Below are 16,473 nucleotides of genomic sequence, written 5' to 3'. Positions count from 1 at the left end.
TGTCAACATTTTATTACTATAGAAAATTTTCAAATATTTTTTGTCCTATATAACATTTTGTTAAAATTTTATTTCCTATAGGAATTTTTATCAAAATTTTATTTTCTGTAGAAAATTTTGTCAAAATTTTATTTTCTATAAAACATTTTCTCAAAATGTTTTGCCTATAGAAAATTTTGTCAAAATTTTTTTTCTTTAGAAAATTTTGTCAAAATTTTATTTCTATAGAAAATTTTGTCAAAATGTTATTTCTATAGAAAATTTTGTCAAAATTTTATATCTATAGATTTTTTTTTTCAAAATTTTATTTCTATAGAAAATTTTGTCAAAATTTGTTAAAATTTTATTTCCTATAGAATTTTTTTTTAAATTTTATTTATATAGAAAATTTTGACAATTTTTTTGTCCTATAGCAAGTTTTATTAATTTTTTTTGTCCTATAGAAAATTTTGTCAAAATTTTATTTCCTATAGAAAAGATTATCAAAATTTTATTTCTATAAAAAATTTTGTCAACATTTTATTACTATAGAAAATTTTCAAATATTTTTTGTCCTATATAACATTTTGTCAAAATTTTATTTCCTATAGGAACTTTTATCAAAATTTTATTTTCTGTAGAAAATTTTGTCAACATGTTATTTTCTATAAAACATTTTCTCAAAATGTTTTGCCTATAGAAAATTTTGTCAAAATTTTATTTCTATAGAAAATTTTGTCAAAATTTTATTTCTATAGAAAATTTTGTTAAAATTTTATTTCTATAGAAAATTTTGTCAAAATTTTATTTCTATAGTGGGAAAAAACGAAATATTACTTTTACTGCCAACCTCATAGGCAAAAATGTGACGGCATGCAAATGGCGTTGAAACCCCCATATTTCTTGGAGGAAATATACACACAATTGATACTTTACACATTCTGAAGAATAATTTGGCTGAATCTTCCCAAAAAACGGGTCTGGAAGATGGATTTGTGTTTGTCCAAGATAATGACTCCAAGCATTTGACCCATATTCTTAAAGAATACATGATATACAACACCAAAAAAGTATTACCTCACCTCAGACATGAATCTAATTGAAAACATTTGGAAATATATGAAGACAAAGCTGAAGAAGACAAAGCAAAGAAACTCTCAAAAACGTACTTATGGGTATATGGAGCTCAATTCCCGTAAATTTGACGAAAATCCTAGCCCACTTAATGCCAAAGATACTCCATGCTGTAACAAACGAGAAATTGATAAATACAAAATATTAAAAACCTGTCGTATTTAGAATTTAAACCAAAAGATGTCATTTAGTTTTGGTATAGAAGTTTTTATTTTGCTATGCGAAATTAACGATCCGAATTAATGTTCTTCTTATTTTGTAGCTGGGATCTCAAGCTTTGATTTAAGGTATAATACATATATATTTACTTGATACTTTCCATGGCGTTTCACAATTTATTTCACATTGATTGGTATACAACTTTTTTGATGACTGTATGAAAAACTTCTTTTGTTCATATCTCCTAAACTAAGCGTCGCAAAGCGATAAGGAGATTTATTTGTGACCACCCCCTACAAATCGAAAATTCAATCCAAATTCTAAAAACTTTAAATTTTTATGTGAAAAACTTCTTTTACTCATATATCCTAAACTAAGCATCGTAAATCGATAAGGAAGTTAATTCATGATCATCACAAAAAAAAAAATCGAAAATTCCATCCAAATCCTGAAAAATTGAAATTCATATATGAACAGCTTCTTTTGCCCATATCTCCTAAGCTAAGTGTCTCAGAACGAAGGGATCCTAAATCGTGATCGCTTTAGTGTAAGCGAGTGTAAAAAATAGCAAATAATGTTTGCCACTTCAGCAAGCATGACCTTATTCAGCTGAAATTTCGCTGTTTTAGCCTAGTAGCTCCATAAATGGAAATCTTTACCATTTAATATCCACTTCATTATAAGAAAAACAATCAATGCATTGTTTTTAATAAAATTAATTTACATTTAAAAAATAGAAACAAGAAAAAAAACTAATCTAATTTGTTGGGAGGCCAAATTGGCATTAATTCCGATAAAGAGACATCGTACAGTAAATTCTGGTACTCATGAAGTAGAACTATAAAAAAAAATAAAAATATTAATTAATTATTTCACAGAAATCATCAAACTAATAGCTTACAATTGGCATCTTTTTCCCACTCCTCGAAAAGCTTTTGCCTGGTATTGATTTGTTTGATAATAAGGCAACGTTTAAATTTCACAAGGGCATCATTTAAATTGGACCAACTTTTTGTCAAAGAGCTAGGCGTAGATTTTAGTTTTCCTTTGAAATCTTTTAGCTTTGGACACACATGGCCATCCAAAAGAAACATGCCAAAGTAGCTGGAAATAGAAATCAGTTGATAGTGGAGTGTCTGGGAAAATATTCAAAATGAAATCATACCAAAATGCTTTCTCCTCCTTAGGCATTTCAATTTCTGCGAGCGGCAGATCCCAGCCAGCCTTGCCAAATGTAGCATCCACATAACAATAAATCTTCCCATCATCCTCTTTATATCTGGGTAAGGGATCTTCTTTGATCGCTTTTATATTGCACAACAATGGCACATATATTAATAGCCATTCGGGTTCTATGGCTGTTATACCTCTAATGAACATTTTACTCGAATCTCCATTTTTTATTTCGTAGGCCTCCTGATATATAACCCATTCTGGAAGTTTTTGCTTTAACACTGAAGAGGAGTGAATGAATACGGGCTCCTCCATGTCCATACAATTATAGGCATATTTTAAACGTCGTTTTTCTTCTTTATCGCTAATATCAGCTAAGGATACTTTGCGAGCTACTTTATCCCCCATACCGGATAGAAGTATTTGCCTTAGAAAACGAGCTTGGGCATCAGAAGGTGGGGGCATTGCTGGATCCACACATAGGTTTACCGATGATATAGACAAATTGATTTCATTCGTGAGTTGTATTCTAAGTTTACGAACTTCGGATATGGCCTTGTGACGCAAACCATTATCGGAGCAAAACTTGACAAGTTCTCCTTTGGAACCAGCATATTCAGCAGATCCAACAGCCCTTAGAAGGACCATGGGATCACCCAACAGTTGATAGTTACCACTGGAAGCCCAGGATGATCGTTTCTTTTGCCATTTGTTCGAGGCCAAAGAGCCGCCGTCTTCATTATCTCGATCGAAATTTACTTCGACCAAAACTTCTTGCACGGATAGGGCGGCCACCAAACACACTGTATAGGGCAATAGATCTTGTTGGTGGGACAAAGCCAACATTTTACCAAAACGTGGAGCCACAGGGAATCGCGATATTATATGGCCTAAACGTGTCACCATGGGGGGTATCTCTTTGGCACTTGACGACACATCGGAAACCTTTTCCAAAGCGCCCAATGTAATCAAACGTTGCTCGGCCGCTTTTAGTTGAACCACATCGGGAGGTGAGGGAAATGGAAAATTAACCACACGATCTATACCCATGCAACGCATTTGCAACATTAAATCATCTACAGGCTTTTTCTGTATATCAGGCAAAGAGAAATCCTCGAACTCATTGGCATATACAGCACTAGAATAAAGGCGATAGCAGTGACCAGCACTTACACGACCCGCACGACCAGCTCTCTGGTCCGCCGAGGCCTTTGATGTATAGGTGACAACAAAAGCACTGACACCAGTGATTTTATCATAGAGACGTGTCTTCTGTTTGCCACTGTCAACCACATATTTGATATTGGGTATGGTTAGTGAGGTTTCAGCAACATTTGTGCTCACTATACACAGGCGACAACCATCTGGAGGAGCTTGGAAAATGCGATTTTGTTTTTCTGTTGATAGTAGGGAGTATAGAGGTAAAACCCATAAGGGCTGGCGTGTGGTAGCAGCTGCTGTATCTTCATCCATTGCTGTTGTAGGACCATCTTCCACGTCGTCGTCGTCCTCATCATCTAAATGCCCTTCTTCTCCAGCATTTTCCTCATCCGAATTGAGATCTTCTAAAAGATCAGCCTCGGTATCATCACCTGGTAATTTATAATCATCTAAATTAATTTTAGGCAATGCTAATTGGGAGAGGAATTTTTTCTTGGACTTGCGAACATTGCGAATGGCCCTTTTCATATCAAATTCATCATCGGAATCACGTTTTTTATCCATTTCGATGGCTTCACCCTCGTTTTTAGGGTCATCGTCTTTATTTGATTTCATGTTTTTAAGGGTTTCTTTTTCAGATTTATAAGGGAAAGTTCTTCTCAATTTACGCACCAATTGATTAACTTCTTGTTGACCAGTTAAAAATATTAAAATACCTCCCTCGGGTAGTTGAGAATGTATTTTAACAACTTTCCTATAGGCTTCTTCAACATAATTATCGGGTGTATGCTTTTGAAAATGAACTGTTACCGGAAACTGTCTGGCTTCAACTTTTATTAGGGGTGGGGGAACTTTGAATAGGCGTGTATTGGCAGTAAAGTCCTCAACACGTAAGGTGGCTGACATTATAATTAATTTTAAAGGATTTCCTCCCCGTTTCAAGCGCAGAGGAACAATCCTAGACAATAAGCCCACTAGAATATCGGTATAGGCACTTCTCTCATGAGCCTCATCCAAAATTATTACGGAATAGTGTTTCAACAGAAAATCAGATTCAATTTCTTTCAGTAGTACACCATCGGTCATGAATTTTATTTTTGTCTCGGGTGTTACATTGCCTTCGAAACGAATCAGATAGGAGACTTCCTTTTCACTTAAATTCATTTCAGTAGCAACACGTTTGGACATAGCAATGGCTGCAACACGTCTGGGTTCTGTAACGCCTATTAATTTACCATTTTCACAATAGCCCGCCTCATAAAGAAACTGAGGTATTTGTGTCGTCTTACCCGAACCTGTTTCACCAGCCACAATTATAATATTGTTCTCATTGATGACCTCCATTACTTGTTGTTCTTCAGCCAAAATGGGAAGTTTCAAACGTGCCGCTTGAATTTCAGGATCTCTTATTACGGGAACATATACCGTAGGCCTTGCTGGAGCTAAAGATGCGGAAGCACTGTTTGAAGTAGAGGCTTTATCCGATTTTATAGGATCTTGGCGGGATTTTTCTTCCTGAATTTTCGGCTTTTCTGCTTCAATATTGTTAGATGTTTTCGTGTCATTTTTACTATCTATGGGTCCTTGGTTATCAGTTTTTATCTCTTGATTTTTGCTGGCATCTTCCTCTTCATCATCATCATCATCGTCATCACTGCTACTCTCTTCAATTCCCACAAAATTGGGATTTCTCTTTTTTGCTTCAATATCGGCTTCTTCTTCTCTAAGTAATTTCCTTTTTGCCGCCCCTTTTATAGAACTTATTTTAGTTCCCTCTGCTACCTGTTGAACCTTTTGTCTCTCCAACTTTTTCGATATCAGCTGATCAAGAGTATCCAATTTTTTAACACCTACTGTTTGTACTTGACTTATCGAGGTATATTGTTTGAGCTCTGTTTCATCCACTTGAACTTTGGCTAGGGCCTCCAAAAGTTCTGCTCGCTGGAAAAAAACGAAATAAAACAATAAAATTAGTAAGCTTTCAAAGATTCAACCTATAGCTCTAGCAGTTAACCATTGAAGTAAGCGAGTTGCATTGGAATCAGGTATAGGAGTTGGCTGATTTGTATAGAATTTTTGAGGGAACAGTAGGAGAAGGCCTACTTAAGAAAAAAATTTCCTTGGAGACTATTCAGCATCCATAATATCCGGGTAAAATAAACTAACTTGGAGACCTCCAACATCAGTAGAAAATAAGGAACTGCGTCTCCAATGACGGATTAGGGAACTTTTAATAAAAATCCATTATTAGCAATTGCTTGTAATTCCTACTCCACCTGTATTCATGGAAAGCATTTGCTTTTATGATACTTCTGAAGCCACAAACAAGTTAGCTTATATTATAGAGAATGACACCAATTATTTCTCCATAGGTCAATTGCGAGTCCGAAAATAAAAACCACCGCCTTCATAGCAGTCGGGTCTATTACTCGGTGTGGATACAGGATTTTCCACTCTGTCCAAGAACTATAAACCCCCTTTTAGAGTATGGTTATTTCGTGGAAAATTCGAAAATACAAACGCTACCAAAGGGATACAACAACAACCAACATTAAGGCGAGTTGGTTTTACATACCGCGGTCGAAACAAGTAGTATCTCCCTGGCGAAAGACTACATATCAAAATATTTCTGTGGTTGATGTTACGCTGTTTTTATTTCAATGAATTTATTATCTACCCTGATTTAATTCCCCTTAGAAAACCCCTATGCCAACTTACCCCTTCCTTCTTTTTCTTCTTGTCCACAATGGCCTGTAAATGTTTCCTTTGCTTTTTGGTTAAAATTTTCACATTTTGTTTATGTTCTACTTTAACTTTTGTTGCTCGTTTTTGTGAAGGCAATACCAAAGCATTGGATTCGTCATAGCCTCCTCCGGACTCACCCAAATCTAGATCCAATTTTACCTAAAATCAAAAAATACAGTATAATTATGCTCGCGAGGATTTCTTCGCAATTTCATCAATCTTACATTTTTTAGACCAGAATTATCCACAACAATCTCCTTTTGTTGTCTCGCTTTTGCATTATAAACTTTTTTACCCATGGTTTTTTAAGTTTTACTTGTTGTTAATATTTGTGTTTTTCGACATACACGTTTTTTAGAGAGCCTCTGCTGGCTTTGCCGTCGGCTGCATTCAATATAAACAAAACACGTGTTGTTGTTGTTCGGACAGCTGTTATTAACAGGGCGTATCAGAGACTTAATAAAATATAGTAGCAATGCGACTATGGGAGTAAAGGTAGCGCAATGAGGATCACTCTGAGGCAAGTGTTTGATTTCAAAACGTTTTCATGTCATGTTAAATACACTTTTTGAATTATCAAAACTAAAAAGACTATTTTTCCGATCTCTGGGTAAATCACATTTTGGTTTTTTGGTTAGGTTATGTATGTATGGTTCATTTAGCACATTTACAAGAAAAACAGAGAGTACTAAGGATGGCATATGATTGGGCCAAACCCAGCCACAAAGAGGGTTCGGAACAAATCTACTTTAGCAAAAGTTGTTAAAAACAAACAAAAAATTTTTTGAGTGTAGGAGAAGGGATTTTAAAGCGAAAATGTCAAGTAAAGATTTTGTCGGAAAAGCCTTGTTTTCGAGATATCGACATCTGAAATCGGTAGTTTCCTTTATAATTTTGTTAATTCTGACAGCAATTTTTCATGAAATAAATTAAGTTGCGCTTTTTTGCGTTTTTAAAGAGAAAATATTAAGTAAAAATTTTGTGAAGAGCGTAGTTTTCGAGATACCGACCCTTGAAAATTCGCGTATAGGTGGCCGGCTTCGGTCGGGGTTTGAGACTTTCGCCTATGGACAGGGTCCAAAGTAGGCTAACGCGAACCCAAAGTGGATAGGTTGGCGGCCTACGTCCGGGGTTTGAGACTTTCTCCTATGGACAGAGTCCAAAGTGGGCTAACACGGACCCAGGACCCCAGCGATAGCTCGCGCAACCGCACAGCCGTTGTTGCAGCTGACTGTTTGGCCAAAATGTCTAAAGGCAATAGATGCAGCATGACATTAAGGGAGTTTGTTCCTGTCTTGCTGAATGCGCCTGAGATACACAAGCACGCCATACGCTGAATCTGGTCTAAATTTGTCGGCTGGTGCCGGCCACCAGACTTCCACACCATATAGAACAAAAGACATTTGGAATAAATTCATATTTAACATCCACATTTATTTTATATTACAGATTTGCTTATTATTTCATTTGCCTAAAATAACTTATACTCTAACAGTCTTGGGGTCAGTATCTTTCAAAGAAATCATCATCGACTTCCTCATCATGTGGTGATGATTTATGCTCATAACTGTGATGATGATGTATATGTTCTTCTTCCTCCTCCTCCTCGACTTTCTCATGATGCTCTTTTTTGACTGGATGCGAGTGTTTGTGCTCATGCTTATGATCATGTTTGCCTTCATGATGGTGGTGATGTTCATGGGACACATGTTCTTGCTTGATAATCGGATGATGCTCTTCGATAATTTTCTTTTCCTCTTTTACAACAATCGGTTTGTGATGATGATGAATGTGCTTCACAATGGTATGGGTATGCTTTTCGATTTTCTTGTGAACGGGTACATGTATGATGATTTTCTTCTTTTTCGTATGATGCCTAAATTAAAAAGGAGAGTTTTTTATTTTACTTTAGGATAGGATTTTCAAATTAAAATCGTCTTATTTTATGGTTATTGTAATTGGTGGACTAAAACACTAGTTTTGTTGTACAATTTTTCGTTGGTATATGTATAAATTGAGGCTCTCTACAGAGAATGAAGTTGACGCCGAGTCGCGTCACCGAGTTTAGGTTAGATTGGGTTAAAGTGGCAGCCCGATTATGTTTCAGGCTCACTTAGACTATTCAGTCCATTGTGATACCACGTTAACTAAAAGTACCTATTACATATGGGCACTTCTAATTTTAACCGCTGAACCTTCTCGAGGAGATTTTTTCACTTCTGACTCTAACGGAGGCTTGTCCGTTTCGGAATCCTTTGGCTGATCGCTTTTGTATACCTTCATATGGATATCATGAAAGCTGTAACTTACACGTCCTTAAGCCTGGGCGAGATGTGACAACGACTCAATGTTCAATATAAACACCGCATGTCGTCTTGGTCCATCCACCTCATCCAAACGACCAAACTTCCAATCGGCGGTTGGAAGATCTGGGTTACATTCCTTTAGTCTGTTTAATATGGACTCAGGATCAGGAGGATTTGCAGGTATTCATACATGTACTCTAGGTTTAGCCGGTATGTCTTTTATCTCCACTAACTCCAAAGCGGCTCCTTCCCAAACTTCACCAATTGGCATCAAAGGAGCTTTAAGGAATCCATAGACCTCTGGTCCGCAAATGCGATTAACTTAAATCGTCCTTGATACCATCCAGCATCTTGCCGTCGAGGGCTTGGTTCGGGAAACTTTTTCACACCTCTAAGTAGGTAGGGTCGGTTAGGTGGCAGCCCGATGTATAAGGCTCACTTAGACTATTCAGTCCATTGCGATACCACATTGGTGAACTTCTCTCTTATCACTGAGTGCTGCCCGATTCCATGTTTAGCTCAATGAGAAGGGACCTACTTTTCATAGCCGAGTCCGAACGTCATTCCAGAGTAGACTCCAGACATCGCGTTCTCAATTTCCCCCATTTTTGCTTAGGAACCATACCGTCCAATGCAAACGAGGCAAACGATATTTGATCCCGTTTGGAGGATGGCAACTCATCCGGTGATCGTTCCGTTTTTCCAGCTTCAAGAATTCCTTGAGCCCATTGTAAAGAATCGCTTTGCTTAGCCGACATCGTGCTTGGGTCGACTGATCCCAATTTCTTTAGGATAAACAAAGCATTTCTGCGTTCCTTGAATCTCTTTCGTGAGGGATTACCTCCTTTTGATGTTGTTACCTTAGAAAAGGTTCGACTTGTTAAAGTGTCGCCACCTTTCGACCCGTCTAAAGGTCGACTAAGTGGGTCTAACTCTTGGTAATTGCCCAAATATATAACTTCAGTCGATACCCGTCCCTGAAGTTCGGACCCACCGTGGTGCAATGGTTAGCATGCCCGACTTGCATACACAAGGTCGTGGGTTCGATTCCTGCTTCGACCGAACACCAAAAAGTTTTTCTGCGGTGGATTATCCCACCTCAGTAATGCTGGTGACATTACTCAGGGTTTCAAAGCTTCTCTAAGTGGTTTCATTGCAATGTGGAACGCCGTTCGGACACGGCTATAAAAAGGAGGTCCCTTGTCATTGAGCTTAACATGGAATCGGGCAGCACTCAGTGATAAGAGAGAAGTTCACCAATGTGGTATCACAATTGACTGAATAGTCTAAGTGAGCCTGATACATCGGGCTGCCACCTAACCTAACCTAACCTAGCAACCCAGTGGATGACTTTGAATATCGCTGCATGGTGGCTTAGTTTACCACCACACTTGATATTCGTAATAAGTACTTATTACGATGATATAATCTGCTATTAAAAACACGTCCGTTCACTTCGACGGTTGAATGACGAAAAACCGAGTTTATCACGCGATTATTTTTAGCCAGTCCACGACATTTAATATCAAGCTGCTATAATAATTTTGCAAAACTTTAGCATAGAAAATTTTAATGATATGTAATTGTGATTGTTAGATTGGTTGTACAATTAATATCAATACCATTCGGATAACTTCAAATTGATTTTATAAAGGATAATTGTCCATCATATATATAATGAATAATTGTCCGACAAATTTATATCGCCGTAGGCAAAAATGTAGTAAATTCGATAGAATTCAAGAATGATAGTGTGATTGCTTTATAGCATCCATCTTTATACAATAGGAGAGGAATTGTGCTCCATCAGGACAATGTCAGGCTACATACATTGACAGTAACTCACCGGGAGCCACCGTGGTGCAATGGTTAGCATGCCCGCCTTGCATACACAAGGTCGTGGGTTCGATTCCTGCTTCGACCGAACACCAAAAAGTTTTTCAGCGGTGGATTATCCCTCCTCAGTAATGCTGGTGACATTTCTGAGGGTTTCAAAGCTTCTCTAAGTGGTTTCAATGCAATGTGGAACGCCGTTCGGACTCGGCTATAAAAAGGAGGTCCCTTGTCATTGAGCTTAACATGGAATCGGGCAGCACTCAGTGATAAGAGAGAAGTTCACCAATGTGGTATCACAATGGGCTGAATAGTCTAAGTGAGCCTGATACATCGGGATGCCACCTAACCTAACCTAACCTAACTCACCGGAAGCTCCGGGAACTTGGTTAGGAGATTCTTATGCATCCTGATACTAAGTGATTACCTTCTGTAGCAGTCCATGGGAAATAATTTACTCCCACAGAAGGAATATAATCACCCACAAATGTTTCAAGAGCATAATGTTACCTTTCTACGGGAAACATGGAGAATTTTTGTTACAGAAATACCCAGCAAAAACTCTTATTACCAGGTATGAGTATAGATAAGCCTCCGCAAAATTCAGTAACCTCTTCGTCATCGGTATACCCACAATAGGCCTGTTTTCTTTTAGTACTCGATGCTACATTTGTATGAGCTATCCAGAACAACGTTGCACTGGTGTTCTATTCAGAACATCTCATCAGTGTAAATCGCGTCGGTGTTGCCAGATTGCATTTTGCAAAAGTGACGTTTCCACGATTCGCAGTAGCAATTTGTAATACATAATTAATTTGTCATAATAATCACTGTCATAAATAATTACAGCAGTAAATATTTATAATTATTTGAGCATTTCATGCATTCAAAATGTAATATTTCACTTGTTTTCTGTGATTGTTTTTAAACAGCTGATGTCAGTGTTGTACTATTTTTGATATGTCCTGTACAAGGGTATGTTTTGTATTTTTGCTGAAATGCGATACGGCCAATGTTGCTGGTATTTCTCTGGATCTTGTCCCCAAATTAGGACGCTTACGTCCCCAAATATCCCCAAATTTAAATTGAAATTTCTCACAAAAATCCTCAATAGAGTTTTGACAAGTTTTCATGAAAAAAAAACAAAAGAAAATAGGCTGTAGAAAATCAGTAATAATTTAAAAATTGAAAAAAAAAAATTATTTTTTTGGTGATACCAGATAGCAAGCTGCAATGTGATCAAGATTTCGAAACGCAACACCAGGAGACTGGTGATCGTCTTCTTGAACTTATCTTACCATGTATTTATGAACGAACGAATTTGCTTCTAAATTTTCAAGTAATAAAATTGGGTGATGGATCAATTTGAAGGGGAACCATCTTCATCTTCTTCTATATTTAAGGGATATATTGTCCAAATCATTGATGAACACTGATGATGGAACACATTTAGGCCCCCGTCTTCTTGAAATGATTTCACAGCATTTGGGCAAAAAAAAAAAATCCTATGTCGGCTTCTAGTCCAAAAAAGGAGCAACGTTTTCTTTTAAATTTTGACGATTTGCCGTGCTTAATAATGTGGAAATAAAAAGAACTTCATGCAAACTTGATTATACTGAATTGATTTCAACAAAATCAAAAATCCCCGGCATTTATCGAAATTCCCCACCAAATCCCTAAGTCCCCAACTTTAAAATTTTGTCCCCAATTTAGGGGGGGAATCCCCAATACTGTCACCACTGGACTCAACATTACTCAATTTATAAAACATGATTCCTGAAGGATTCCTAAATACTTAATAAGAAAAAAAAAAAATAATTCTTAAAATGGATGGGGGGTGGGGTCAGAATTCGAAGCCAGACCTGAAGATATGATTTGTTTCGTAATCGGCGACTGGCAAAATTTTCTATAGAAATAATATGTTGACAACATTTTCTAAAATTTTAAAAATTTTTTCAATAGAAATAAAATTTTGACAAAATTTTCTATAGAAATAAATTTTCTGTTTTACACAATTTTGACAAAATCTTCTATAGAAAAAAATTTGACAAAATCTTCTATAGAAAAAAATTTGACAAAATTTTCTATAGAAATAAAATTTTGACAAAATTTCCTATAGAAATAAAAATTTTTACAAAGATTTCTATAGAAATAAAATTTTGACAAAATTTTCTATACAAATGCTATTTGGACAAAATTTTCTATAAAAATAAAATTTTACAAAAAATTTTCTAAAATTTTGACAAAATTTTCCATAGTACTAAAATTTTGACAAAATTTTTTATTGAAATAAAATTTTGACAAATTTTTCTATAGAAATAAAATTTTGACAAAATTTTCTATAGAAATAATATGTTGACAACATTTTCTAAAATTTTAACAATTTTTTCAATAGAAATAAAATTTTGACAAAATTTTCTATAGAAATAAATTTTTTGTTTTACACAATTTTTACAAAATCTTCTATAGAAAAAAATTTGACAAAATGTTCTATAGAAATAAAATTTTGACAAAATTTTCTATAGAAATAAAATTTTGACAAAATTTCCTATAGAAATAAAAATTTTTACAAAGATTTCTATAGAAATAAAATTTTGACAAAATTTTCTATACAAATGCTATTTGGACAAAATTTTCTATAAAAATAAAATTTTACAAAAAATTTTCTAAAATTTTGACAAAATTTTCCATAGTACTAAAATTTTGACAAAATTTTTTATTGAAATAAAATTTTGACAAATTTTTCTATAGAAATAAAATTTTGACAAAATTTTCTATAGAAATAATATGTTGACAACATTTTCTAAAATTTTAACAATTTTTTCAATAGAAATAAAATTTTGACAAAATTTTCTATAGAAATAAATTTTTTGTTTTACACAATTTTTACAAAATCTTCTATAGAAAAAAATTTGACAAAATTTTCTATAGAAATAAAATTTTGACAAAATTTTCTATAGAAATAAAATTTTGACAAAATTTCCTATAGAAATAAAAATTTTTACAAAGTTTTCTATAGAAATAAAATTTTGACAAAATTTTCTATACAAATGCTATTTGGACAAAATTTTCTATAAAAATAATATGTTGACAACATTTTCTAAAATTTTAACAAATTTTTCAATAGAAATAAAATTTTGACAAAATTTTCTATAGAAATAAATTTTGGACAAAATTTTCTATAAACATAAAATTTTGACAAAATTTTCTATAAACATAAAATTTTGACAAAATTTTCTATAAACATAAAATTTTGACAAAATTTTTTATAGAAATAAAATTTTTTTTTTTTTTAAAATTCTCTATAGAAATAAAATTTGGACAGAATTTTTAATAAATTAAAACTTTGCTAAACAAGACATTTTTTGTGTGGTACTTTTTTTGTAAAATTTTCTTTACAATTTGGTCGATTATTTTTGACTCGAGTGGCAACCGTAATGGTTTACCACATTACGATTTTAATTACTGGTAATGATATGAGCATTGACTTATTATTTTTAAATCCCCGATAATGCTGTAAGTAGCTAGTCTTTTACTACCGGTAATGCTGGAGGAATCACTGCCTGTTACCCAGTTTTGGGTATATACTTGTTATTTTCTTCTTTACATCCCAGCAAAAAAAGCATCGCCAAAAAAGTAATGAAAATGTTCTTTTTGGATCCGGAAGTGGTGCAAAATTGACGCAGAAGCGATGAATTTAACATGGGCTTGTCATAGGACGGAAGTCCTCCATTTCAACAGCCGATGCACTGAATTTGCATCACTTCTTTATTCAATGTTTTGGATGTAAATTAAATGTTTTGGATGTAAATTAAAAAATTTTGTGAGATTTTGTCAAATAAATAATTTTTATAATTTTTAATGGATTCAAACGCTTGTCGGAAACGTTTGACCTCAAATATTTTCAAAAATTCACAATTTTTACAGATTAGAGTTATCATTTTTTTCGACAAAATTGAAATGATTTGTACCATTTTATGAATTCTTACCCTGTTTTTAACCTCTTTGAAACAAAAAATTTTAAATTACATATTAAAAGTATGAAAAAACCAAGATATAAAAAATTGAATTAAAAGAACTTCCTGGGTATTAAAAATAAAGAACATCATTGGGAGTGCATCTTCTGGAAGTGCTTTTAAAGTTGTGCCTTTGGAAGAACTTCCAAATTTTTTTTTGCTGGGATTCTAAGACACTTGAACCATTTTAACAGAGTATTATGAAAATAAACGTTTGGTAAATTTGTTAATAGGATGAGACTTGGATTTTTTTTAAAGTTTTTAGTTCGAAATCTTGAATACAAAAATTGAGAAAAAATTTACCAATTTGGTGAAAATGAACCAAATTTTATTTGAGACTACCATCGGACCAAAATTAAAACTGAAGAAGTATTAGGATACCTTGCCATAGCTTTTACCACAGCGCATGTAATTCGATTGTTGACAACTGTCTGTGGAAGAATTTCGCACGCAATATATGGTGGAAGATATCTAAGTTCCGGACACATTTGTCGTACACATTTGTTTTTATATATAATAAGCCACTAGCAAGGTGAATGAAACTTATTCTCATTGACTTTCTTTAGTTTTGTAGGTTTGCCTCGTACACATTTGCTAGTTGCATTTTATTATCACTTCCGTATTTTTTTAACTTACCCAGCCGATGCATAATCACAGTATAACACCAATGCCAAACCAATAACAAGGAAAACTTGCAAAGACTGGAAACAAAGGACGAAATTGAAGAGTTATCTTTTTTGCAGCACTTTTACACAGATTCTCTTAGAATGTCCTTACCAATTGTCGACTATTCATGATTTTTTTTTTAGATGGAAGAAGGAAAAAAGTCAGTTGTTAAATCCAAAAAAATCCAATCGAAATCCGAGCTTTCTTAATTTAACTACAAATTCAAAATATCCGCTTTGATTTTGTAGCTGGAGTTGGTTTTCGTTTAATGACTGAAATTGAAATGTTTAACAATTTGTGATTATCAACAGTTTTTATAATATAATAGCTTTGGGGTAGAGACCCAGGTACTGGTGTACAACTGAACCTCCATTATTTTATGTTTTTAACATTTTTTTTTTGATTTTAGTTGTTCATGACTGAATGTCTGTTTTCTGTTGATTTTATGAAGTATATGGGCAACATTTTAATGTTGGCCAATATTTTCGTTTCGTTTTCTCACTTCCTTACACATTATGGAGTTGGTTGGAAAAAATGTATTTTATTTTGAAGAAGAGAGCACAATGTGGAACACGAAAAATACCCACATATATTCAGTGAATTGTAACACTTTTTAGTTTGTGCCTGTTTTTAATTTATTTTCATGGTGATTTTTTTTTAAATTTTATTTTAAAGAAATGATTGTGTTTTTGTATTTTTCCAAAAACTCCCCCAATTTGTGATTAACACAAAATAGGAAAGTATATTAAGTTTAGTATGTTATTTTGTTGGTAATATCTGGAAAATATTTACAAATATTTAATTTTAATTGAGTTTTAAAAAATATTCAATTAAAAATTTAATTGATTCAACAAATTTTTTAATTGAAACAAAAATCAATGACAAAAATTAATAGTATCAATTAATTTTTTAATCGACCTTCAATTAATTTTTTAATTGATACTATCATTTCTGTGATTGAAGACATTTCAATTAAACAAATTTCTGTGATTGAAGACATTTCAATTAAACAATTAATTGGATCAATTAATTTCGTGATTGAACCAGAAAAAAAAATTTTTTGTGTGTACCACTATGTTTTTTAAGGCATATGTTTTTATACCCTCCACCATAGGATGGGGGGTATATTAACTTTGTCATTCCGTTTATAACACATCGAAATATTGCTTTAAGACCCCATAAAGTATATATATTCTGGGTCGTGGTGAAATTCTGAGTCGATCTGAGCATGTCCGTCCGTCCGTCCGTCTGTTGAAATCACGCTAACTTTCGAACGAAACAAGCTATCGACTTGAAACTTG

The 16,473-nt window shown here is 34.0% G+C and overlaps 2 protein-coding genes across 2 annotated transcripts; both read right to left on the bottom strand.

Annotated features, from left to right (window-relative positions):
* Window positions 1–1,972: 1,972 nt before the first annotated feature.
* Window positions 1,973–6,725, bottom strand: kz (putative ATP-dependent RNA helicase kurz). The gene is made up of 5 exons (XM_075299531.1): window positions 6,576–6,725; window positions 6,325–6,510; window positions 2,438–5,547; window positions 2,174–2,376; window positions 1,973–2,110 (listed from the first exon to the last, which is right to left on the bottom strand). Exons 1-5 carry the CDS (start codon window positions 6,648–6,650, stop codon window positions 2,025–2,027), a joined length of 3,660 nt encoding a protein of 1,219 aa, XP_075155646.1. The 5' UTR covers window positions 6,651–6,725; the 3' UTR covers window positions 1,973–2,024.
* A 1,035-nt stretch (window positions 6,726–7,760) lies between these two features.
* On the bottom strand, window positions 7,761–15,472 carry LOC142229908 (uncharacterized). Its single transcript, XM_075300497.1, has 3 exons — window positions 15,284–15,472; window positions 15,143–15,207; window positions 7,761–8,227 (listed from the first exon to the last, which is right to left on the bottom strand). Exons 1-3 carry the CDS (start codon window positions 15,299–15,301, stop codon window positions 7,855–7,857), a joined length of 456 nt encoding a protein of 151 aa, XP_075156612.1. The 5' UTR covers window positions 15,302–15,472; the 3' UTR covers window positions 7,761–7,854.
* Between the last annotated feature and the right edge of the window lie 1,001 nt (window positions 15,473–16,473).

The sequence above is a fragment of the Haematobia irritans genome, chromosome 3 (assembly GCF_050003625.1).
Source record: "Haematobia irritans isolate KBUSLIRL chromosome 3, ASM5000362v1, whole genome shotgun sequence".
Classification (NCBI taxonomy): domain Eukaryota; kingdom Metazoa; phylum Arthropoda; class Insecta; order Diptera; family Muscidae; genus Haematobia; species Haematobia irritans.
This window is presented reverse-complemented; position numbering and strand designations above follow the sequence as displayed.